This window comes from Giraffa tippelskirchi, chromosome 7, assembly GCF_054371585.1.
Source record: "Giraffa tippelskirchi isolate mGirTip1 chromosome 7, T2T-mGirTip1v1.2.pri, whole genome shotgun sequence".
NCBI lineage: Eukaryota > Metazoa > Chordata > Mammalia > Artiodactyla > Giraffidae > Giraffa > Giraffa tippelskirchi.
The window spans coordinates 15,608,766-15,636,264 of record NC_137281.1 but is presented as its reverse complement, the minus strand read 5'-3'; the positions used below and the strand labels follow the sequence as shown (position 1 = coordinate 15,636,264).

The window sequence follows — 27,499 nt, the reverse complement described above, 5'->3', positions numbered from 1 at the left end:
TGTTTGAAGTTGAAATTTTCCCTGAAGACCCCCGGAGTCAATTTGTTTACTCATATAAATGATTAGAGAGCCCACTTTGACTATGTGACCAGTGAACAAAGGGGCATAAAAGTCCTTTTGGGGAACTTCTGCCTTGAGCTCTCCCAAGATTCACATAGATCTTAGTGGTTCTATCTGGAGGTAGAGTGCCGTCTCTATGTGAATAAGGACACTGTGGAACTTGCACCTGAATGATTCTCACACTCCCCCCAACCAAATGCTTACCTACCTTTTCTCTTGGTAAGCTACATCTTTTGCTTTTAAATGAAAGCATTAATTAGTATATGGGTTTCCCTGGTGACTCAGTGGTAAAGAATCTGCCTGCCATGGCAGGAGATGTGGGTTCGATTCCTGGGTCAGAAGATCCCCTGGAAAATGAAATGGCAACCCACTCCAGTATTCTTGCCTGGGAAATCCCATGGACAGAGGATCCTGGCGGGCTATAGTCCATGCGGTCACAAGAGTTGGACATAATTTAGTGACTCAACAACAACATTAAATGTATATACTCTGTGGAGTTTTGTTAGTCCTTTTGAACTGATGAAATCTTTGTACATGTTAATTCTCTTGTGTCCTACGACCTTGTAGTTAGGTCTACAAAGAATGAATTTGCAAATTAATTCCTATCCTGTCATATATATTTAGGAATAAGTGGACTAGAATTCCAGAACCATGTCCACTCCTCAGAGCTGCACAGACTTCACTGACCAAAGTTAGATGAAAAGTCCTCATTTCATGTATTAATCAATTCATGAAATAAGGACCCATAAAAATCAATGAAAAAGAACATTTTTAACTTCTTCAAAAGAAATCTTCACACAGGAGACTGAAAGATAGCCCAATTCTGGTTCACACCAAAATAAAAACCATTGGACCTAATTTTCCTGAGAAGTAGCTTATATGCGAATAGTTGTTCGAAAGCAAAACTTCATTTAGACTTTCTTCAAGGCATTCCAGGTTACCACCTACAAGGACATGGCTGTACTTAATGTACATTGGATTCTATATCTTGATTTCTGTCTACACCTTAGTTCATGAAATGACTCTGCAGAGGATCTTTCAAAGATAGACTTAACTTCCTTCTGCATTGTCCACAGCTGGTATTTTGGGGCTATTTTAATTTTTTTTTTTGCAAAATTGGGAAGTATACATTTGAATAAGTAATCAAGTTGATAAGTGTAACTTACTATCACAGAAGGAGAAAAATAAAAAATACGTATATGAAACTCCTCATTGAGTTGTTATTTAGGTATGTAGTTAGTTGTAAACAAAAAATACAGCCCAAACTTCAGCTGTATTTCAGGGCCAGTTTTTGCTCACATCAAGATCACCTAGTAGTCACCACACTTTTGCTCTTTGACTCTGGAATCCAAATATTCATACCTTTATTTTTACAATACAGATACTAAGAGATTATTTTCCTCTTACTTTAATCCATCAAATTTTAAAATGTAACCATTTATTCTTGAGGGTCAGAAATTTGAGAAGGCCTCAGCTGAGCAGTTCCTGCTTGAGGGCAGAGGGTCTCTTATGTGGTTCCAGTTGGATGCCAGCAATGCCTAGTCATTCAAAGACTTGACTTGCCCCAGATTGCTCATTCATATTTGGCAGATAATACTGGATAACGACTTGGTGCTTAGCTGGGGCTATTGACAAAAACTGACTCTCTAGCATCATGATCTTTGTATGGTTGGACTTCTTTCATGGAAACAGCTTTCCCCAGAGTTAAGAGTTGAAAGCCTCATCTGTTGCCTTGTCAATCTTTCTTTCTTTAGTATGAATTCTTTGCTATTGTATAGACGTGAGTCATGACTAATCATTCTTACAATCATTTCATTTGAAGTGTTCACATCCATTGTGAATTCCCTGATGATGTAAGGATTTGAGCTGTGGCTCTAAGCTTTTCCATATTCATCATTTTCATTTTCATCCAGTTAGAATCCTCTCATCTTGAGCAAGGAAGACACTAGGTCCCTCTCTTCCTACAGCATGACTTTGATTTCCAATAGACATTCTTACGGTTGAAGGCAGTCTCACATTTATAACCTGTATCTAGTGCTTAGGATTTGAGCTGTCGCTAAAAATCTTTGAATATCCGTTCTATTTGAATTCCCAGTTTTCACAACATTTATAGCTTCCCTTTAGTATGAATTCTCACATTTGAACCATCACCATATTGATAATATATACAGCTGTCTTCCTTCAGAGTGAATTACCTCCTAACATCAAAGTTATGCATTGTTTGGTAGTACCAGCATACACATACCCCAGGGCCCAGCAATTTCATTCCTAAGTATATGTGTGTAAGTATATACACAAGAGAAATGAATATATGTACACCTAAATATAAATATGTTCGAAGAAGCATTATTTATTATGACCCTAAGCTGTAAACAATAAAAAAAGTCCATCAACAGTAGATCGGATAAACTGAAATCTAATTATATAATGAAATTTTATACAGAATGAAAATAAATAAATTTCTCCAACATGCACTAATGATGAGTTTTAAAGACATAGTGATGGATGAAACAAGTCATATATGAAAGAATACATGATGTATAATTTACTTTATATAAAGGTTTATAATATGCAAAAACTAATTTATAATGTTAGGAGTTAGAACTGTGGTTAACTCTGAGGAGATAACTTTTATTCCATATTTGCAGTGAGAAATACAGTCACATCTCCTTTCTTTTAAAGCAGTTCTGTTCACAGTGTGGTCCACAGGCCACGGTCAGGTAGCCTACTGCCTAATACTGGGTCACAAAAAGTTATATGTTAAAATTTTAAATAAGCAATTTAAAATGTTTTTAGCAACTTGACAGAAGAATTTATGTCTGGTGAAGTTAATAAAAAATTTAAGGTTGTATTTTCAGTGACTTTTATCATTTAATTTATCTCATAATTCTTTTTATGTGTTTTGTGGGCTAGCAAATAGTAGGTAAATATGCTACAGTACCTTAAACTGTTTAATATTATTACACTTGCAAGCAACCTCATGTACAGGGTTTACTATGACTAAAAATTTTCACCAGAAAAGTCACATGTTTTAGTGAATTCTCACAGTTTCTATCTTGTGAGTTTTCTGATGGACAATGAGGTTTGACTTACAACTGAAGAACTTTCCACATTCTTTACATTCATATGGTTTCTCTCCTGTGTGAGTTTTCTGATGGCGAATGAGGTTAGATTTCCTACTAAAGGCTTTCCCACACTGAGGACATCCATTGGATTTCTCTCCTGTATGTATTCTCTGATGAACAGTAAGGATTGCCTTCTGGCGGAAGGACTTCCCACATTCATTACAAATATACGGTTTCTCCCCTGTGTGAATTCTTTGATGGAGAGTGAGAGTTGTCTTTTGGCAGAAGGACTTCCCACATTCATTGCAAATATAGGGTTTCTCTCCTGTGTGAGTCCTCTGATGTACAGTGAGGGTTGTCTTCTGGATAAATGCCTTCCCACATTCATTACATTGATATGGTTTCTCCCCTGTGTGTGTTCTCTGATGATCAATGAGGTATGACTTCTTTCTAAAAGCACTTCCACATTGAGTACATTCATAGGCCTTCTCTCCTGTATGTGTTTTGTGATGTCTAGTAAGGGTTGCCTTTTGGCGGAAGGACTTCCCACATTCCATACAAATGTAGGGTTTCCCCTCTAAGTGTGTTTTCTCATGAAGAGTGAGGGCTGTCTTTTGACGGAAGGCTTTTCCACACTGACTGCAAACATAAGGTTTCTCGCCTGTGTGAATTCGTTGATGTTCAATGAGGTACGACTTCCTTCTAAAGTTATTCCCACAGTAAGGACAATGAAAGGGTTTCTCTTCTGTTTGAGATCTCTGATGCATGATAAAAATGGACTTCCTACAGAGGAATTTCCCATATTTGCTGTATGAGTGGGGCTTCTTCTCCATAATATTTTGTTGGTGGACATTGAGATTTGACTTTTCAATGAAGGCTGTGCCATCTTTATTGTATTCACAGGGTTTTTCTCCTCTGTGAGCTCTGGTATGTGTAAATAACATTCCTTTCATAAGGAAGGGTTTTTCACATTCATTATGTTCAAATGGTTGCTCTGGAGTTTGAACCTTCTGATGTTGAATAAGCTCTTGTTTACCACTCAGACTCCTTTCTGTTTGTTTACAGAGATTCACTGATGCATGAATTTTCTCATGTTTAGTGTTAAGGAGTGATTTCTCCCATCCATTACTCTCACCAAACTTCTCTCTTACAGGACTTATATTTCTAATGACTAATTCTGAAATATTTTTAAAAACTTTTCCATCAGGTTTATATTCACGTAGTGTTGTTTTTGAAATAATACGGCTCTTGTCGATAGTAAATGTTTTTCCCCAAATGTTACTTCTCTCTTTTATTAGTCTTTTGTGGTTGATGGATATAACTGACCTAGAATGCCTGTCTTGGTATTCTTTGAATTTCACTAAAACATCTTCAGCTTTCCAATCTTCTTCTAGAAAAAATACAATTAACAATAGTAAGCCTCCATGTAAACATTATGGGTAAGATAAATAATACAAACAATCCATGGTGGGCCTGTCTAGAACACTACTTTAGTTTACCGAAGGGCCAAAATAAATTACCTCTGGGAGGGCAAATGTATGCAACAAACACAAACCCTGCTACACTGTTAAAATGAGGAAAAACTGCCATAAGCAAACAACACATATCTTTGGGATGTTGTAAATATAAGCTACACTGAGCAGGTATGATAAACACAAGGGCAAGGAAGCAGAAGACAAAGGATAGTGAAAGCAGGATTGTTCTTGGAATAGGCAGATTCAGAGATAATGGAGTGAGCCTATCAAGGGTACTAACAGTAAGTAGTGAAACTGTTCAGGTGATGATGAAAAACTATATATTTATTCCCTAATGACTAAATAAGTGTTATAAAGTACTTCCATTTGTTTCTTCCTCACTTGTATTGAGCCCATCCATGGCAAACGAAATGTTTCAGTCACTCATTTCCTAGGGCTAACAGACACACTAGTCTATAGTCTTGACCCTAACTCTCCACATAACTGTAATTTTTTTCCTTGAAAGGGAAGAATTGGGAAAACATAATTCCCTTAGGAATTACAAAATAAACCAGAGGAAAAGGGTATTTGCAACATGAATATAATCACTGTTGTATTCTGATTGTTGCTACCATCAATTTATTCTTCCAGAGATGATCAATAACCAAATTCTCTTGACCATCAATTATAACTTTTCCTCTTTTCAATTTGCTAAATTACTTTTTCAGTTTTAGGGAAGGATGAGTTCAAGTTTTCTGCCCAGTGCAGTGCATATGTGCTAAGTTGCTTCAATTGTGTTCGACTCTTTGTGACCCTATGGAGCATAGCCTGCCAGGCTTCTCTGTCCATGGAATTCTCCAGGCAAGAATACTGGAATGGGTTGCTGTGCCCTTCTCCTGGGGATCTTCCTGACCCAGAGATTGAACACACGTCTCTTATGTCTTCTGCATTGGCAGGCAGGTTTTTTACCACTAGCACCATCTGGGACTCTGCTATTCCCTACTGGAGCTGTGAACAACTGAATTCTTTAATATTATGTGTATGGCACTGGTTGACCTATTATTTTTCTGAAAACTTCTTGGCTGTATCTTACTATTTTACCTTACTACCACCCATATCTGATGGGGCAATTTAAAATATGGATTCATCTTACTTATGACTTGCATCTTATTTACAATAGCCTTTTTATCCCATCATGAAAATGTCATAAAAATGTAAACAAGTGATACCATATCTATTTTTTAAAATTGCTCCACCAGATATGGGTGGTAGGATCATGTATTTATAAAATAGAATACTACAATGAAATGTATATAATGGAATACTATTCAACAATAAAAAGGAAAAAACCAACTGAAACATAATGACAAAAGAGATGAATATCAAACATTTTTTAGATTTAAAACTTCATGCAAAAGAGTACATATTTCATTTATGTGTAGTTCTAGGACACACAAAATTAATCTGTATCAATAATGGGAATTATACTGCCTTCCTGACAACTTCAACCTCCTCCAGGGACATACTGCTATCCAATTTATCCAAAAATCTTCATATATTCTCTCTACTCTTCAATGTCTAATTTGTCTGAAATTAGTACATAATTTTATAGCCTGAACCATCCATTTCAAATAATCTTTCAACAAGATTTGTTGCTATTTTAATATTATATTATATGTAATATGCTCAATTTGATAATAATTCCTTCCCAACTAAAACTTATGTTCTTTGAAGTCAATATTTTATTAACTATCTTCTTTGAAATATTCTGAGTATACATTAACACACTTAAAGAGTGGTGAAGGGATATGATGATCTTGGCATGTATATATAAAAAGAACTTACCATTTAAACGATTTCTGAATGGGTGAAAAAGACAATTTCCTTGAATACTATCATAGGCCATCAATCAGGTAACTATTGAATGTCTAGCCTCTCTTACAAGCTACAGTAAGGAAAAGTAAAAGAGAGGACCTTATTTTGAGGGAATTGTTAATCAGATGGGAAAAGAAGCCTCAGATAAAACAATGCTGAATCAGGTAGCAAATTACTAGATCATATCAGAGGATGGTTCTGTTTGTGTGTTACAGACACTAAGTATAATGCGAATGCAGAAAAACAGGAGCTGACATGCTCTGGAGTCAGCAAGGAACATTTCATGTGGAAGTAAAATTTGATCTTTTAACTCAAGGATATGTAGTATTGTGTAGGAAAGAATGTAATTCTTACTCAAAGAGAAGTCTTGACATTTGCCTTCATCTTCTGGGAGGTAATTTCTAAATCCTTGGAATGTCATGTCTTAGAGGAGTATTTATTTGCCTTGGAACATTTGGCCAGCTAGAAAGTAACAATGTGATTTAGGTTGTGGGAGGGGGGTTCTTTGAGTCACACCAACAATGTGATTTAAGTGGGGGTTTGGGTCACAGAATATTAGTTCAATCTCTTATAGGGATGGAAACTTAGATCAGCCACATGAGCAGTCAGGCATCCTATGTGATGGAGCCCTAATATAACCAACTCTGGACTCTAGGCTTGAGCTAAGCTTCCCTAGCTGGCAATATTCTATAAGAACTGTCACAGGGAAGTAATGCTGTCCCTGATTCCACAGAGAGCAGACAACTAGAAGCTCTGTGTTTGGTATTTTCCTGGACTCTGCCCTATGTGCTTCTCCCCTTGGCAAATTTTAATTTGTATTCTTCTCTTACAAACCATAACTGTGAGTATTACAGCTTTTAGTAAGTTCTGTAAGTCCTTATAACAAACTATTGACCCAAATCTTGGGATTCCTGAATTGACAGTTGGTGTCAGAAATATGGGTGCCTTTGTGTGTATTGTTTTACTCTCTTATTTTGTAGTTGGTTGACTTTCCAAGTATTGCTCTAAGTATATAGCAGCTGTCACATAATGAAAGGTCCAGTTGTACATTTGGGAGACTAGAACAGAGACAAGCAGGAGTTCTCAGTCAAAAAGGGAAATACATGTGGAATGACAAGATGGGATATTATTGTCAGCCCTTGAAAAAAAAGGGATTTAAATTTCATATAATAAGGGGATACCTTTTTTTGCATACTGACTGAAAGAAAACTGAAAGAACTAGAAAAAAATCATGGCAAATCCAAATAATAACTATAGCACTCCACACCTGAAATAACATGGTTCTTACTTTGGAAGATGTCAGTGGCAAATGAGAATATGATAGGATGTAAAGATATGAAATTAAAAGACGCTTACTCCTTGGAAGGAAGGTTATGGCCAACCTAGATAGCATATTTAAAAGCAGAGACATTACTTTGCCAACAAAAGTCCATCTAGTCAAGGCTATGGTTTTTCCAGTGGTCATGTATGGATGTGAGAGTTGGATGGTGAAGAAAGCTGAGTGCTGCAGAATTGATGCTTTTGAACTGTGGTGTTGGAGAAGACTCTTGAGAGTCCCTTGCACTGCAAAGAGATCCAATCAATCCATCCTAAAGGAGATCAATCCTGGGTGTTCATTGGAAGGACTGATATTGAAGCTGAAACTCCAATACTTTGGCCACCTCATGCGAAGAGTTGACTCATTGGAAAAGACCCTAATGCTGAGTAGGATTGGGGGCAGGAGGAGAAGGGGACGACAGAGGAAGAGATGGTTGGATGGCATCACCGACTCGATGGACATGGGTTTGGGTAGACTCCGGGAGTTGGCGATGGACAGAGAGGCCTGGCGTGCTGCAATTCATGGGGTCGCAAAGAGTCAGACACGACTGAACAACTGAACTGAACTGAAAGATATTTCATGGAGTGAAATAAACACAAATTGTGGAAAGCTAATTTTTAAAATATAGCAGAGATGATGAAATCAACCTGATACTATAAGAAGCTGACTACAGTAATAAAAGGATATAGAAACAAAGATAAGATAAAGTTAATGACTATATATTATTTCTAAAATATCAATAACTGAAAGGATGAGACAAGTGATCACTATATTGCTGTAGGCAGATTAAAATATACCAGTAGAGTCCAAGTGGGAGAAATGCACTGAAAATGGCTATTTGAAAGCCTTTCACATAAAACAAGGATATCACAACTTGAGAATGGATTGGATTATTATAGCTTATGTGGCTGTTATAAACATACGAACTGAGGATGAAGAAAGATCCTTTAAGGATACCGATGAGAGCCTACTGAAATAAAATCCATTTAGTCAACAAATATTTATTTTTTCAGAGGGAAGAAAAGTGAGCAAGATGAAAAAGGCACTCAGGGACATAGGATACATTTTTCACCCCAATCAAGGTGCGTACATATAAGGCATCTGAGCACTATGTTATGAAACATGGAGATTTATTGGGAAGAAATGTATTGAAATGAAGTGATATTAAAATTATCACTTTAGTCTGAGGCATATGGATTTTGAAATCTGATAGCAGGTCTCACAGTAAGAATGGGACATGAGACTGAGTGCAGGAAACATGTAGAAGGGGAAAGGAAGGAAAGAAAATGAAGACTAAGAGGAAGATAAATATTAGCAATGATTACCCTTTTATATTTTAGATTTATGAATGCCTATAAACAGAAGACTATAATAAAAGAAGAAAGATAAAGAACTGAAATGTTAAAGAAAGAGACAAAAAACAAGAAAGGCCTAAACCAACAGTTTCCAAGAGATTCTTATGGGAGGTCTACAAAGTCAAAACTATTTTTGTTAATAATAACATTTCACTGGGACTTCCCCAGTGGTCCAGTGGTTAAGACTCTGTGCTCCTAATGCAGGGAAAATGAGTGCAATTTCCCTGGTTGGGAAATTAAGATCCAGCATGCAGCACAGTGTGGCAAAAAAGTAATAATAACACTTCATGATTAACAAAAATAATAGTATTTTAAACTGTGTTCTTATTTATACTAATGACAAAAGCAATAGTGGGTGTCTGATGGAATTTTAATTTATAGAGGTGACTGAGTGATGACACAGAGTTGCTAATGTTGTTAAAAGAAAATTTCCTATTACCTTTGCTGAGAGGAGGATCTATGCCATGCCATACAGGACCACATGGCGAAGCACCAGGTTTGGTCAGGAGGCAGAAAGAAGCAAGGGGAAAGTCTAGAGCCTTTATTGGGGCTTACTTCCATGGAAAGGCAGGGCAGGGCAAACAGCTTAAGGTTGGTTAGTTTGAATAGTGTTGGCATGTCATGCGTTACAGGGGTGATCTCCAGTTGTCTGATACCTGGTCCTGGTGACTCAGGGCAGGGAAAATATTGGCTTGGTGTCTGTGAGTTAGATAAAGGAGGTGGTTGAGGATATGGAATTGCAACTGGCTGATTTGTATATGAAAAGTTGGCTCACCAACACGTTGTTTGTTTACTATCTCTAGGAATTGGCTAGCTCTAGGAAGGGCAATTTCTCCTTAGCTAGTAGGATCCCTAAAGATGTCAAAACATCATAAAATGGAAAAAAATTTTAAATGATTGATACAGTGGGTAAAATGCTGGCACATTAACATATATCAAAGCACTGGCACCAATCTACATAATAAACACTGCATTTCTAACTACTACACACAAGGGAAAAAAAGTTTCACTAGTTTTATTAATTTATAAGATCTCCACCCTTGAGAACATATATTTTCAATATTCTATGTGAGTTAAGGCTACCAACCCTCTGCCTGGTCAAAAATCTGCCTATAACTTGATAGTTGGCCCTCAGTTCCTCCAAACCCACAGTTCCACATCTGTGGATTCAGCCAACTGTGGACCCTGTAGTCCTATAGTATTTGCTGTTGAGAAAAGTTGCATATAAGTGGATCTGCACAGTTCAAATGTGTATTGTTCAAGGGCCAATCATATTTTGTGAGGAAAAGTGCTGGTATAATTATTTGAGTTGAGAACTGAATATCTAAAATTTGTGGAACAGCAGTTTTACTTGAAAAAACACCGACTATTATTCAGTTGTGGGTATCTGGTAGACATTTTCTTGAACACTGCAAACTTGTTTATTCAAAGAAAACATCTGCCAGTACTTGTTACCTATGATAAAGTTCAAGCTTTTAAGTATAAGTCATTATGTAGGAAAGCTTGTATTTGCTATGGTATGCTTGTCAATTTACCAATACTTAAAAGACTTTAATGATGAAATTTCTGGTAATACTAACACATGTGGGTTTGGGGTTTTTAAAAAATATGGTATATGGAAACATGTAAAAATTTGACAGACCTGAATATACCAGTGAACTGTTACTTTCCAAATGACCAATATATAGTATTACAAAACAATGCATGGGGAAAATATTTCAATAGACCACTGTATTTTATGTAATAGTCTACCAAATTTCATTCTTATAATTTCAGATTTTATATTGCAACTAACTTTTTAGAAATAACCAGTTGTTAAATGGTACTGTTTAGGAACTACCAATTAAGTTTGGGTGTGGTATTAATTTAGAATACCCATGACAATATAAAAAGGCTTTTAAAAATTTCTGTCAAACTACATAAATGCATGAAAGAAGATTTTCTCCATATATTTCAATTAAAATAACATATTGCAACAGACTAAATGTAGAATTGGATGTGAAAATCAGCTATCTTCTGCTCAGCAAGATATTAAATAAACGTCAGTCATCTAACAATGCCCCTTTGCTCATTTTTTTCTTTTGGAAAAGTTAAAAAATATGATTTTTATGTCAACATTAGTTTATTATTTTTATATTGTTCTTTTTAAATGAAATAAATGAATATTTTAAAATTTTGTTTTAATTTTGAATGGGGTATACAAACATGCACAAAGTTCTTTTAATTCTTAAGAGTATAAACAAGTCCTAAGACTAAAAAGTTTGAGAACTGCTGATTTAGACATTCAGATTCTGGTAACAGCAAAGAAGTCTGTATCAAAAGAACATTCCAACTGATAACAGTGATAACTATGGACCAATTATGAAAGACTAACTTCCTTGAAGGCACTAAAGAATGATAAAAAGCAGGCAGAAACTGGAATGGATACAAACGTTGAAAGAAAGAAACCCTATTGCAATAAGATCTACATTTATCCAGGTCTTGCACTGTGTATTCTGGCAGTTCATGCAGCACACAGGGGACAGATCTCAAGTAGAAATAGAAATAGAAAGTAGGAGTCATCATGTGCAGAAAAATCAGAAATTAGAGTTCAGGAGTACCAGAGTGGCTGTAAACTGAGGTCAGAATCTAAGAAAGAAGAAAGGATAGAAGGAAAGCCCCAACATTAGCATAAACCCCTCTGAAAAACCTTGGTTAACTTCATTTCCACAGGGTAAGACTGCAAGGAGCATAAAGAGAAAAGAAAGATGGAACACTGTAAGAATCAAGCAAAGATTTCAGCAGTTAACTCAATTCTGCAAAATAGTTTTTATTAATAATTCCAGTCCTGTGCCAAGTTAGAAGAATCTGGTTAAAACTTCGGTCTTTCTATTGAAATCCCATAATGGCCATGTATTAGGAATAAAGGCTGCATCCGAGGATTTAGAGCAATAACATAAAACTAAAGGCAAAACTGAAATGGAAATAAACATAACCTAAACACTTAATGGGCTTCCCTGGTGGCTCAGCTGGTAAAGAACCCACCTATAATGGGGGAGACCTGGGTTCGATCCCTGGGTTGGGAAGATCCCCTGGAGAAGGGAATGGCTACCACTCCAGTATTCTGGCCTGGAGAATTCCATGGACTGTATAGTCCATGGGGGCACAAAGAGTCCAACATGACTGAGTGACTTTCACATCTCAAACAACTTAAAAGCAACCTGACAGAAAAATTCATGTGAACCTCCTGTAACTTAACTAGAGGGAACATTTCATACAAAAATGGGCAAGATAAAGGACAGAAATGGTATGGACCTAACAGAAGCAGAAGATATTAAGAAGAGATGGCAAGAATACACAGAAGGACTATACAAAAGAGATCTTAATGACCCAGATAACCATGATGGTGTGATCACTCACCTAGAGCCAGACTACCTGGAATGCGAAATCAAGTGGGTCTTAGGAAGCATCACTATGAACAAAGTTAGTGTAGGTGATGGAATTCCAGCTGAGCTATTTCAAATCCTAAAAGATGATGCTGTGAAAGTGCTGCACTCAATATGCCAGCAAATATGGAAATCTCAGCAGTGGCCACAGGACTGGAAAAGGTCAGTTTTCATTCCAATCCCAAAGAAAGGCAATGCCAAAGAATGTTCAAGCTATTACACAACTCTCACATACTAGCAGAGTAATGCTCAAAATTCTCCAAGTGAGGCTTCAACAGTACATGAACCAACAGCCTCCAGATGTTCAATCTGGATTTAGAAAAGGCAGAGGAACCAGAGATCAAATTGTCAACATAAGCTGGATCATAGAAAAAGCAAGTGAATTCCAGAAAGACATCTGCTTCCTTGACTATGCTAAAGCCTTTGACTGTGTGGATGGGAAAATTCTTAAAGAGATGGTAATGCCAGACCACTAACCTGCCTATTGAGAAATCTGCATGCAGGTCAAGAAGCAACAGTTAGAAACAGACATGGAACAATGGACTGCTTCCAAATTGGGAAAGGAGTACGTCAAGACTGTATATTGTTACCTTGCTTATTTAACTTATATGGAGAACACATTATGTGAATGCAGGACTGGATGAAGCACAAGATGGAATCAAGATTGCTGGGAGAAATATCAATAACCTCAGATATGCAGATGACACCACCCTTATGGAAGAAAGCAAAGAAGAACTAAAGAATCTCTTGATGAAAGTGAAAGAGGAGAGTGAAAACGTTGGCTTAAAACTCAACATTCAGAAAACAATGATCTTGGCATCTGTTCCCATCTCTTCATGGCAAATAGATAGGGAAACAATGGAAACAGTGACAGAATTTATTTTCTTGTGCTCCAAAATCACTGCATACATTGACTGCAGCCATGAAATTAAAATATATTTGCTCCTTGGAAGAAAAGCTATGAGCAACTTAGACAGCATATTAAAAAGAAGAGACATTACTTTGCTGATAAAGGTCTGTCTAGTCAAAGCTATGGTTTCCCAGTAGTCATATATAGATGTGAGAGTTGGGCCATAAAGAAAGCAGAGTGCCAAAGAATTGATGCTTTTGAACTGTGGTGTTGCAAAAGGCTCTTGAGAGTCCCTTGGACACCAAAGAGATCAAACCAGCCAATCTTAAAGGAAGTCAGTCCTGAATATTCATTGGAAGAACTGATGCTGAAGCTGAAGCTCCAATACTTTGGCCACCTAATGTGAAGAACTGACTCCTTACAAAAGACCCTGATGCTGGGAAGATTGAAGGCAGGAGGAGAAGGGGACGACAGAGGATGAGATGTTTGGATGGCATCACCAACTCAATGGACATGAGTTTGAGCAAGCTCTGGGAGTTGGTGATGGACAGGGAAGCCTGGCGTGCTACAGTCCATGGGTTCGCAAAGAGTTGGACACGACTGATCAACTGAACTGAACTGATAAGATTAAAACTCATCCATCTTCAGAAGAAAAAGGATCCAACATCTTCACAACATGTTACCTAAAGTTTGCCTGAGAATAAACAGGAAAATGGAGAATAAAACCCAGTCAACAGACCCTATATTGAAATTAGAAGAAATTTAAAATAAGTAAATTTAAAATAATTTAACTATTTAAAATAGCTAAATTTAAAATAGCTAAACAGATAAATATGTTTACAAATCTATAAGAAAAGATGAAAATATGGGTGAAGAGATGGAATATTCAGGAGAGATAAGGAAATGCAAACTGAAAAAAAACCAATATCTGAAATGTAAGATTCACTGGATGGGTTTAATAGCAAATAAATATAAGGGAATAAAGAATCAGTAAACTGGAAGTCAGACTAACAGAAATTACTCAAACTAAAAGAATTTTTAAAATCCTTAGTGAACTAGAGGGTAGGATGAAATGATTTAAAATATAATTGAGAATATAATAGGGAAAAAACTGTAGAAGTTCAGACCAAAATTTTCCCAAATTTGGTCTAAAATAAGACCAACTTGCTAAATTCACTTACTAGTTCTAACAGTTCTTTTCTTTTAGATTCCTTAGGATTTACTATGTACATAAACATGTCACTTACAAATGAAGACAGTTCCCTTTCTAATCTGTAGCCTTTAACTTCTTTTTCTTGTCTTATTCTACTGACTTGTGTCCCATATAATGTCTAACAGAATTTGTGATAATGGACAGCCTTTCTTTGTTTTTGCTCTTATTAGAGGACAAGCATTCAATCTTTCACTATTGAATGTGACGGCAGGTACAAGTTTTTCAAAGATATTCTTTATGAAGTTGAGTAAATTCCCTCAGATTGCTAAAAAAGATTTATAATAAACAGAAATTGAATTTCATTATTTTCTTGCATTTACTGAGATGATTATGTGGTTTTCTCTCTTTTTTTAACCTCTTTTTATCTTTACATGGTGAATTATGTAGCTTGATGTTTGAATACCAAATCAACTTTAGTTCCTTGGACAAACTCCTTTTGGTCTTGAGATATCATTCTTTTAAAATATTGCTAGATTCAGCTTTATAGTAATATATTAAGCTTTATAATATATTAATATTATATAAATTATTATATTATAAAAATCCATATATTAAGGATTTTTATATCTCACTTCACAAAGGATGTTGGTGTGTAGTTTTCTATATTTATAGTGCCTTTGATGGTAAATAATGCTGGTCTTATAAAGTAAGTTGGGAAGTGTTCTCCCCTACTCCATTGGTTGGTATAAAATTATTAGGGAATCCTGTAATTGTTCTTTTAATGTTTGTGGGAACTGTAGTGCTGTAGCTCCTTTAATTTTTGATATTGGCAATATGTCTTCTAATTTTTATACTGTTGTTGTTGTTCAGGTGTTAAGTCGTGTCCAACTCTTCACAACTCCATGGACTGCAGCATGCCAGGCTTCCCTGTCCATCACTATCTCCTGAGTTTGCTCAAACTCCTGTCTATTGAGTTGGTCATGCAATCCAACCATCTCATCCTCTGTCGCCCCCTTCTCCTCATGCCCTCAATCTTTCCCAGCATCTTTTCCAATGAGTTAGCTCTTTGCCTCAGGTGGCCAAAGTATTGAGCTTCAGCTTTAGCATCAGTCCTTCCAGTGAACATTCAGGGTTGATTTCCTTGAGGATTGACTGGTTTGAGCTCCTTGCTGTCCAAGGTACTCTCAAGAGTCTTCTGCAGCACCACAGTTCAGAAGCAGGAATTCTTTGGTGCTCTGTCTTCTTTATAGTCAAACTCTCACATCCACAGGTGACTACTGTAAAAGTCATAGCTATTACCATATGGACCTCTGTCAGCAAAGTGATATCTTTGCTTTTTAATATGCTGTCTAGCTTGTATCATAGCTTTTCTTTCAAGGAGCCAGCATCTTTTATTTTCATGGCTGCAGTCACCATCTGCACTGATTCTGGAGTCCAAGAAAATAAAATATATGGTTTATTAATTTTATTATTTTAATGCATCAGCATTTGGCTTCACTCATTTCCTCTATTCTTCTTCTGTTATGTATCTTATTGATTTTTGCTTTAGTCAGTTTTTTCCTCTTACTAACTTTTGAGTTTAACTTACTTGTCTTTTTCTAGTTACTTCGGGTGACAATTTAACCCCTTGTTTCAGGAGGCCGTGATTTAAAGTGATAAAAAAATTTTAATGCTGCTATAATTGCATCTCACAGATTTTGATATGCTGTATTGATTATCATACAGTTCAGAATACGTTCTAATTTACCTTAGGATTTCCTCCTTGATTCATGGGTTATTTGGAAATGTGATTAATTTCCAAATACTTGGGGAATTTAGAGAAATGCTTTTTGATTTCTAGATAAATTCTACTGTGATCAGAACATAGGCTATTAAAATTTCATAGAGGGGACAATTAGAAAGAAAATCTCTAAAAAGACTCTTTAGGTAGTGAAAATAAGAAAAAGCTGAGAAAAACGAAGGAATTTGAAGCTGTTAGAATTGTTATGATTTCTGATGAAGTGTTCTGCTTTATCACTGTAATATTCCATGTTCTGAAATCTACTTTGATCTATACCACTCCCATTTTCTTCTTAGTGCTTGCATGTGTAACAGAGTCATTCTATTTTTGATATCTTACAACTGACAAATTCCTAGACCCACTCCCTTTTTGTCCCCTCTTGCCCCACACCTGGGCAAGCCAATAAGGGAGCTTGCATGCTTTCTATTGGTGCTGGCAAGCAGTTTAAACCATGTAAGCCCTAGACCACGTGTAGAAGCCTGACCTGACCACCTCCGTAACCACAGTGAACACCAAAGACAGACACCCTTCCTTGCTCTCTCAAGCCATTTTAGGACCAGCTTGGGAATCCTCCCTGCTCTCCCTAGAAAGCTTCACTATGTGAGATTTCAGTCCTGACATCTGTCACATATTTTGAGTGGGTGGTGGTGGGGTGGTTGATTTCATCCCCACAGTCAGTCAGTTCAGTTGCTGAGTAGTGTCCAACTCTTCATGATCCCATGGACTGCAGCACGCCAGGCTTCTCTGTCCATGACTAACTCCTGGAGCTTGCTCAAACTCATGTCCATTGAGTCGGTGATGCCATCCAACCATCTCATCCTCTGTCATCCCCTTCTCCTCCTGCCTTCAATCTTTCCCAGCATCAGGGTCTTTTCTAAGGAGTCAGTTCTTCACATCAGGTGGCCAAAGTATTGGAGCTTCAGCTTCAGCATCAGTCCTTCCAATGAATATTCAGGACTGATTTCCTTTAGGATTGACTGGTTTGATCCCCTTGGTGTCCAAGAGACTTTCAAGAGTCTTCTCCAACACCACAGTTCAAAAGCATCAATTCTTCGGCACTCCACTTTCTTTATGTCCAACTCTCACATCCATACATGACTACTGGAAAAACCATAGCTTTGACTAGACAGACCTTTATCAGCAAAGTAATGTCTCTGCTTTTTAATATGCTGTCTAAGTTGCTCATAGCTTTTCTTCCAAGGAGCAAGTATATTTTAATTTCATGGCTGCAGTCACCGTATGCAGTGATTTTGGAGCCCAAGAAAATAAAGTCTGTCACTGTTTCCATTGTTTCCCCATCTATTTGTCATGAAGTGATAGGACTGGATGCCATGATCTTAGTTTTCTGAATGTTGAGTTTTAAGCCAGTTTTTTCACTCTCCTTTTTCACCTTCATCAAGAGGCTCTTTAGTTCTTTGCTTTCTGCCATAAGGGTGGTGTCATCTGCATATCTGAGGTTATTGATATTTCTCCCAGCAATCTTGATTCCAGCTTGTGCTTCATCCAGCCCAGCATTTCCCATGAAGTGAAAGTGAAAGTCGCTCAGTCGTGTCCAACTCTTTGTGACCCCATGGACTATACATATACAGTCCATGGAATTCTCCAGGCCAGAATACTGGAGTGGGTAGTCTTTCCCTTCTCCAGGGGATCTTCACAACCCAGGGATCAAACCCAGGTCTCCCACATTGCAGGTGGATTCTTTACTAGCTGAACCACAAGAGAAGCCCTCACATGATGTACCCTGTATATAAGTTAAATACACAGGGTAACAATATACAGCCTTGATGTACTCCTTTCCAATATTGGAACCTGTCTGTTGTTCCATGTCTGGTTCTAACTGTTGCTTCTTGACCAGCATACAGATTTCTCAGGAGGTAGGTAAGGTGGTCTTGTAATCCCATCTCTTGAAGAATTTTCCACAGTCTGTTGTGATCCACACAGTAAAAGGCTTTAGTGTAGTCAATAAAGCAGAAGTAGATATTTTTCTGGAATTCTCTTGCTTTTTCTATGATCCAGCAGATGTTGACAATTTGCTCTCTGGTTCCTCTGCCTTTTCTAAATCCAGATTGAACATCTGGAAGTTCTTGGCTCACCTACTGTTGAAGCCTAGCATGGAGAATTTTGAGCATTACTTTGCTAGCATGTGAGATGAATACAACTGTGTGGTAGTTTGAACATTCTTTGGCATTGCCTTTCTTTGGGATTGGAATGAAAACTGACCTTTTCCAGTCCTGTAGCACTGCTGAGATTTCCATATTTGCTGGCATATTGAGTGCAGCACTTCCACAGCATCATCTTTTAGGATTTGAAATAACTCAACTGGAATTCTATCACCTCCACTAGCTTTGTTCATAGTGATGCTTCCTAAGGCCCACTTGACTTCATATTCCAGGATGTCTGGCTCTAGGTGAGTGATCACACCATCATGGTTATCTGGGTTATTAAGATCTTTTTTGTATAGTCCTTCTGTGTATTCTTGCCACCTCTTCTTAATATTTTCTGCTTCTGTTAGGTCCATACCATTTCTGTCCTTTATTGTGCCCATCTTTGCACGAAATGTTCCCTTTGTATCTCTGATTTTCTTGAAATCTCTAGTCTTTCCCACTCTATTGTTTTCCTCTATTTCTTTGCATTGATCACTGAGGAGGGCTTTCATATCTCTCCTTGGTATTCTTTGGAACTCTGCATTCAGATGGTTATATCTTTCCTTTTCTCCTTTGCCTTTATCTTCTCTTCTTTTCTCAGCTATTTGTAAGGTCTCCTCAGACAACCATTTTGCCTTTTTGCATTTCTTTTTCTTGGGGATGATCATCCCTACACAGTGCAATCACAAAAGAGTAAAGTTTATATTTTTTCAATTTTTTTTTGGTTTCACCTACCTGTGTCTTTATATTTTAATATATAGGTCATAGTTGGGTCTTCTTATTCACTTCAGATACAAAATAGTCATCTTTAGAAGTTTCATTTGGTTTTATTTCAGTCTTTGCTATCTTGGCTCATTATATTCATTCTTGCTTTACATCCCTGATAATGCTCAAGTCATTTATAATGGTGTTTTAATATCCTTGTCTGAAAATTCTATTACCTCTATGATTTTTAGGTCTGTTTTTATTAATTGAGTTTTTCCCTATTGAATGATTTTTTCTTGTTTATGGGTCATATTTTCCTGCTTCTTCATATGTTCAATAATTTTTGATTGGTCATCAGACATTATCAATTTAATGTTGTTGAGTTTAAGATATGGTTGTACTTTCATAAAGAATACTGGGTTTTTTATTTTTTGGGTTTTTGTTCTTTTTGGCATTCTGTGGCATCCATAGAGTTACACCACTAGGACATCCCTTCAAAAAGAACTTACCATTCATGTGTAAGAACTGTTAGCACCTTCAGGATGCTCTTTAGGTTTTGAACTGAGCCAGAGTGTCCACAGAGAATCCCCACCCAATGATGAATACTGAGCAGGTACTAGAGGGTGGCCATTTCTGTCCATGAGGACTCCTCTGATGAACAGTCTTTGCTTCAGAGGACTTAGATTGACTGAGCCTTTGTCGGATCTGCATCATGGCCTGAGGCTCTCACTGCTCAGTCCCCTTTCTTTCCACATGTCTATACCATGTCTGATGGCTTTCTGTTTCTTACTTCTCCCTTTTATCTTTCATGGATGCCACCTCTAAGAAATCCTTTCCACTCCCAACTCCATCTCAGCATCTCTTTGGAGGAACCAATGGACAAACAGAAGTTATTTTTGGATTAGTTTAATCCTTTTGATGCTTTTTAAAAAAATATATACTTTCATTTATTTATTTTCGGCTGTGCTAGGTCTTTGTTGCTGCATGGGCTCTTCTCTAGTTGCAGTAAGCCGGGGTTACTCTCTAGTTGAGGTATGTGGGCTTTTCATTATGGTGGCTTCTGTTGCTGCAGAACATGGGCTCTAGGGCATGAGAGCTACAGCAGTTGCAGCTCCCGGCTCTAAAGCGCAGGCTCAATAGTTGCGGTGCTCGGGCCTAGTTGCTCTGTGGCATGTGGGATCTTCCCGGATGAGGAATCCAACCTGTGTCTCCTGCATTGGCAGGTGGACTCCTTACCACTGAGCCACCAGGGAAGTCCTAATCCTTTTGATGCTTTTATTTAAGCTCTTTTATGACAAATCTTGCAGTCTCTAATCTATGGCTAATCAAGCCACGTTTGTTAGGTCTGACCTTTCTAGGGTCTACCTAATGTCCTATATATTAACATGTTCTCTCCACTCTGGCTGAAGGGAAATTAAATGATTTCTGGTACGAGAGGCTATGAGAATTGTTTTCACAACACTGTGGTAACTGTATTTTTCTTAGAACATGTCCTTGCCTGCTCTCATGGGGTTTCACCTACACACATGCAGACTTATCTTTAGCCAAAGACTCAAGAGGAACCTTCTCCACATTTGGGGAACTCTTTCTCTGCATAGCTCTCTCTTTTTGGGAAGTGTGTCCTGCAAATTCTAGCCACCTCAGTTTCCTTGAATGCCAATGTTGGTTCCTTAAGTCAGTGAAATTGCCCGGTTCTTTTTGGATTCCTCTCTCTGCACTACAGTCTGGATGTTACCGTCATGTCAAAGCCTGGAATGAGGTAAGGTGCATCTCATTTATTTCCCTTCTCTCAGGAATCCAGGCCTGTGGTGCCTGTTGTTTAGTAGTTTTATTCAGTTTTCTAGTTTGTTCCTGTAGGAGTATAATTCTAGACTGTTAATTCCTCAGGACTAGAAGCAGAAGTCTTGAATTATAAAAATGCAGGCCCAAATGGTTCCTCAGACATTAAGGAAGCAACAGTGCCAAGCTTACAAAAGTTCCATAAGAAAATAGATGAAGATGAAATACCCCCAGTTTGATATGGCTGACACATTTCTGGATACAACAACTTTTCGATGACATTACAATAAAACTACAAACCACTGTCCTTGGTAAAATCATGCACTAAAGCTTTCTAAAATATTAGCAAACCAATTTCAACAATCTGTAAGATGAATAGTGCATCTTGTCCAATTGGGGTTCATCCCAGGAGCCTAAGGTTGGTTTAAAATTCAAATTAATCAATGTAATTATATACAGTAACAGATTAAAAAAGAAATAAATCAACAGCAGCTGAAAAAGCATTTATTAAGATCAACATCCATTCATAATTAAAATTGTCCAAAAACTAGGAAAAGAACTCCCAGAATCTAACAAAGAGCACTTATGAAAAATCTAAAGTTAACAATAAGCTTAAGAATGAAATATTAAATGTCTCCCTTCTAAATTTAGTGAACTGTGAAGAATGCTCACTCTCACTACCTCTATTCAACACTGTACTATAGGTCATAGTCAGTACAGCAGGGTAAGAAAAAGAAATGAAAACAAAAAAGTATGCAAATGCAGAAGTGAAATATATTTCCAGAAGGCCTGGTTTACATGTAGAAAATCTAAAAAAATACCAAAACAAACAAAGGACAACAGTAACAACAATAAAATTTAATGCCATCAATACAAGTATACAAAGTCAATATCTAAAAGTCAGTTGTGGCTATTCATATTAACAAAAGCCTGGATAAAGACATTTTTAAAATCTCACTATTTACAATAGCAACAAAAATATTAAAAGTTTAGAGAGAAACTTAATAAAATATGTGTAGGAGCTCAATAGTAAAAATAATAAAACACTGCTGATGGGAATTAGAGAAGGTAACTAAAAGGTTAAGATATAGTATTATGAGAGACTGTGAGACTCAATATTGCTAAGATGTTTGTTCTCACCGATAAAAATCCCAGCATATTTATTTAAACAAATCAAGAAGTTGATTCTAAAATGTAATTGAAAAAGAAAATGAAAATGACTTTGAATAGCCAAAACAATTTTTTAAAAAGAAGGAAGAGGACTAATTCTGACATCAAGACTTATTATAAAACTACAATAACCAAATTAATAATTAAGTCCTATTAATAATAGGACTTAAATTTTATCAAAGGAAAGAATAGAAATGGACTGACAAAAATACAATCAATTTTTGATAAGATCATCAGAGCAATTTAATTCAATTCTACAAGTGATGCAACACATGGAAGAAAACAGACTCTTAACCCTTACCTGATACCATAAATAAAACTTAACATGAGATGGGTCACAGAACTAATTTTAAAAAAGCAAAATATACATAACATTTTAGAAGAAAATACAGGAAATTATCTTCATAACCTAAGGGGAGGCAAATATTTGAGAGATCAAAGAAATAATGATAAAAGAAAGAAATCATATACTGGACTTCATTACAATTAAAAACTTGCTCCTATTGAAAGACTATTAAAATGAGTAGGCAAGCCACAGACTAGAGGAAATATTTGCAATACCTGTATCAAATAAAAGATTTCTATTCAGAATATGTAAAGAATTCCTGCTACTCAAGGAAAAAATACAAAACCCCATAAAAGCTGAGTAAAACATCTGAACAGATATGTTTGAAGAAGATATAAAAAGCACTTGGAAAAGTTGTTAACATCATTAGTCATAAAAGAAATCTAAATTGAAACTGCTAAGATATACTACTATTCTTAACAGAATGATATTTCAGAATGACCAAAATGAACATATTTGATAACATCAAAATGTAGAGGAGAATGTAGGAGCAATCAAAATTCTCATAGATTGCTGGTATAAAGTTTAAAATGGTATGATAACTTTTAAAAACTGGCAGTTTCTATAATGTTAAATATAAACCTTCCTTAACGAATGAGTAATACCATCTAATAGGTGTTTACTGAGCAGAAATAAAAACATATGGTCACAAAAATATTTTTACAAGAATGTTCACAGTAGCGTTATTCATAATAGACCCAGGGACCTTGGTGGTCCAGTAGTTAAGACTCCACACTTCCACTACAGGGGGAGTGGGTTTTATCCCTGGTCAGGGAATTAAGATCCATATGCCACACAGCATGGCCAAACACAAACAAAAACATAATAGCCCCAAACTGGAACTTCAAATGTCTATCAGGAGGAGACGTATAAACAAACTGATATCTCCATACAACTGAATACTATTCTGCAACTTAAATAAGCTATTTTAATATAAATACTGAAACATGTATTAATACCTCAGACATTAAGCTGAGTGAAAGAAAGTAGACATGGGTCTGGTTCAAGACGGTCAAGTAGAAGGATGTGCGCTCATTTCCTCCTGCGAGAGCACCAAAATTGCAACTAGCTGTTGAACTACCATTGACAGGAGGACGCTGGAACCCACTAAAAAGAGATACACCGTGTCCAAAGACAAAGAGGCCACAGCAAGACAATAGGGGGCGCGCAATCACGATAAAATCCAATCCCATACCTGTTGGTTGGGTGACTCACAGACGGGAGAACGATAATACCAAAGAAGTTCTCACATTATTGTGAAGGTTCTGAATCCCACATCAGGCTTCCCAGTCTAGGGGATCCAACAAAGGGACTGGGAATCTCCAGGGAATCTGGCCTTGAGGGCCAGAGGGATTTGATTATAGGCTTTCCAGAGGACTGAGGGAAACAGAAACTTATCTTAGAGGGCACAAACAAAACTTCACGTGCACCGAGACCCAGAGGAGAGGAGCAGTGACCACACAGGAGACTGAACCACAACTACCTGCTAGTGTTGTAGGGCCTCCTGTGGAGGCGTGGGGCGGCAGGGGCTCACCACAGGGACAGGGGCATTGGAAGGTCCCCCTTGGCATAAACCCTCTTGGAGTTTGCCAGTAACTCTATCATAGAGCCAGTAGACCCTAGGGCTGGGTTGCCTCAGGCCAAACAACTACCAGGGAGGGATGCAACCCCACTCATCAGCAAATAATTGGATTAAAGCTTTATTGAGCAAGGGCTGCCCTTGTGGCTCAGCTGGTAAAGAATCCGCCTGCAATGCGGGAGACCCGGGTTCGATCCCTGGGTTGGGAAGATCCCCTGGAGAAGGGAAAGGCTACCCACTCCAGTATTCTGGCGGAGAAGGCAATGGCACCCCACTCCAGTACTCTTGCCTGGAAAATCCCATGGACGGAGGAGCCTGGTAGTCTATAGTCCATGGGGTCGCTAAGAGTCGGACACGACTGAGCGACTTCACTTTAACTTTTCCCTTTCATGCACTGGAGAAGGAAATGGCAACCCACTCCAGTATTCTTGCCTGGAGAATCCTAGGGATGGCGGAGCCTGGTGGGCTGCCGTCTATGGGGTCGCACAGAGTCGGACATGACTGAAGCGACTTAGCAGCAGCAGCAGCAGCAGCAGCAGCATTCTGGCCTGGAGAATTCCATGGACTATACAGTCCATGGGGTCACAAAGAGTCGGACACGACTGAGTGACTTTCACTTTTACTTTATTGAGCAATGCCCTGCCCATCGGAGCAAGAACCAGTTTTTCCCATCACAAGTCCCTCCCATCAAATAGCATACATAAGCCTCTTAGCCTCATCAATCAGGGAGCAGACAGAAGAAGCACAGTCTCACAGTGGCTAACACAGAAACCAAATTACAGAAAGTTAATCATAATGAAAAAGCAGAAAGTTTTGTCCCAGATGAAGGGACAAGATAAATTCCCAGAAAAACAACTAAATGAAGTGGAGATAGGCAACTTTCCAGAAAAAGAATTCAGATCAATGATACGATGATCCAGGATCTTGGGAAAAGAATGGAGGCAAAGATGGAGGAGATACAAGAAATGTATACCAAAGACCTAGAAGAACTAAAAGACAGACAAACAGAGATGAATAATACACTAGAAAGAATCAACAGCAGAATAACTGAGGCAGAAGAACGGGTAAATGACCTGGAGGACAGAATGGTGGAAATCACTGTCACAGAACAGAATACAGAAAAAAAGAATGAAAAGAAATGAAGACAGCCTAAGAGACCTCTGGAACAACATTAACTGCACCAACATTCACACTATAGGAGTCCCAGAAGGAGAAGAGAGAAAGAAAGGACCTGAGAAAATATTTGAAGAAGTAATAGCTGAAAACTTCCCAAACACGGGAAAGGAAATAGTCAACCAGGTCCAGGAAGCACAGAGTCCCAGGAAGGATAAACCCAAGGAGGAACACACCGAGACACATAGTAATCATACTGACAAAAATTAGAGACAGAGATAAAATATTAAAAGCAACAAGGGAAAAACAACAAATAATATACAAGGGAACTCCCATCAGGCTATCAGCTGATTTCTCAGCAGAAACTCTACATCCCAGAAGGGAATGGCATGATATATTTAAAGTGATGAAAGGTAAGAACCTACAACCAAGAATACTCTACCCAGCAAGACTCTCCTTCAGATTTGACGGAGAAATCAAAAGTTTTCCAGACAAGCAAATTTAAGAGAATTCAGCATCACCAAACCAGCTTTACAACTAAGGCAAAAGGAACTTCTTTAGGCAGGAAACCCAAGAGAAGGAAAAGACCTACAGAAAAACCCAAAACAATTGAGAACATGGTAATAGGATCATACATATTGATAATTACCTTAAATGTAAATGTATTAAATGCACCCACCAAGAGACATATACTGACTGGGTGGATGAAAACATGTGCATGTATGCACTTCCACTTACCACATCACTCTGACTGACCCCCCCAAAGTTGTATGTAATTATTTTAGATTGTTAAGTTAATCATGTTCCCATTATGGTTTGCAATTGTAATTAGCTTTTATTTTTTGTCTGGCTATTGATTGTGAAAACTGATAAACATCTTTTACTTTGTGATTATGTAACTGTTACTCACTTAATACCATTGTATCATGATTGGTCAACAATTGGTCAAAAATAATAGAACTCTCTATCACCAAAACTAGGATCAAATAGAAAAACCTGTAATCACTTTTTAAAATCCAGATGCATATCGGAATTATCTTGAAATTTTTTCAAAAAATACAAATGTTCAGGTACTGCTTTTTTTGTCCAGAGCTCCAGATATGTTTCTAATGAGCAGTCATATTTAAAAACAGCTGGACTATATGATGATCTTTTACTTTTATATAGTTTGTTCCACTTTTTCTATTTCATATTCAGTGCTTCCATTTCATTTATGTTCTCCAATTTCTCCATCTCTTCATTTTTTTTGATGTTTTTCTAAGCCTTTATCAAGCATAGTAGAAAAGCTTTTGTATACATATATATACGTATAATATATATATTTTAGAAAACTTAAGAATTTTTGCCTAACTAAAAAAATTATGACATTTTGATTCCACTTGTTTGACTTAGTATGAATAGAATGCTAGGTTTCTAATTAAAAAATAGATATGCAACAAGCAACAAAGGTCTCTGTATAGCATAGGGAATTATAGTCAATATCTTGTAATAATCTATGATAGAAAATAACTTCAAAAATAATATATATATATTTCTATAACTGAATCACCTTGCTGTGCACTTGCAACATTGTAAAAGTGAACATGAAAGTCTCTCAATCATGTCCGACTCTTTGCGACCCCATGGACTATACAGTCCATGGAATTCTCTTAGGTCAGAATACTGGAGTGGGTAGCCGTAGGGATCTTCCCAACCCAGGGAAGAAACATTGTAAGTCAACCACATTTCAATAAAGTAAATATATTTTTAAAAAAGTCCAGAATAGACAGAACTAATCTGTGTTGGTAGAAATCCCAGTAGTGATTGTCCTGGGGAGGGACTGCCTCGGAAGAGGCCTGATGGAACTTAACAGGTTAGCAGGAGTGCCCTTTATCTTGATTATAGTGTGAGACACATGGGTTTACACTTCTGTCAGAATGCAAAGAACTCTACACTTAAGATCCCTATGGACATTATATCTACAAAGCATGGAGTGGATTCTCAGTAAAATAATAGCAGCCAATAGCTCATAAGCATAAGTCACACAAGGAAAGGATTTATGTAGAGATTAATATTAAAAAAAATTTAGATTTTAGAGGCATAGAAGTCAGCCATATATAGGTACTTCAGAGATCTCAGGCCTTTAAAAATACATTCTTAAATAAGATGGCTACTATCAGGAAAAAAAGAAAATAACAGTTGTTGGTAAGGACGCAGAGAAACTAGAACTCTTGTGCCTTGTTGATGAGAATGTAAAATGCTGTAGTCACTATGGAAAACAGTATGGCAGTTCCTCCAAACATCAGACATAAATTACCAAATGATCCAGCAATTCTACTTTTGGGTATA

General features: G+C 37.2%; 1 protein-coding gene across 24 annotated transcripts in view; it reads right to left on the bottom strand.

Annotated features, from left to right (window-relative positions):
• The window catches only part of ZNF382 (zinc finger protein 382), a 65,391-nt gene that overhangs the window by 21,470 nt on the left and 16,422 nt on the right, over positions 1–27,499 (bottom strand). For 14 of the 24 annotated variants that reach the window (XM_081516958.1, XM_081516963.1, XM_081516956.1 and 11 more), the window contains one exon: positions 1,401–4,515. The exons of 5 other annotated variants lie outside the window; for them this stretch is intronic. In XM_081516958.1, coding sequence (XP_081373084.1) covers positions 3,092–4,515 — 1,424 coding nt within the window. In that variant the 3' untranslated portion in view covers positions 1,401–3,091. Of the gene's footprint in view, positions 1–1,400; positions 4,516–21,801; positions 23,587–27,499 lie in introns of those variants that run through there. 5 more of the 24 variants (XM_081516957.1, XM_081516965.1, XM_081516972.1 and 2 more) reach the window with 3 other exon arrangements.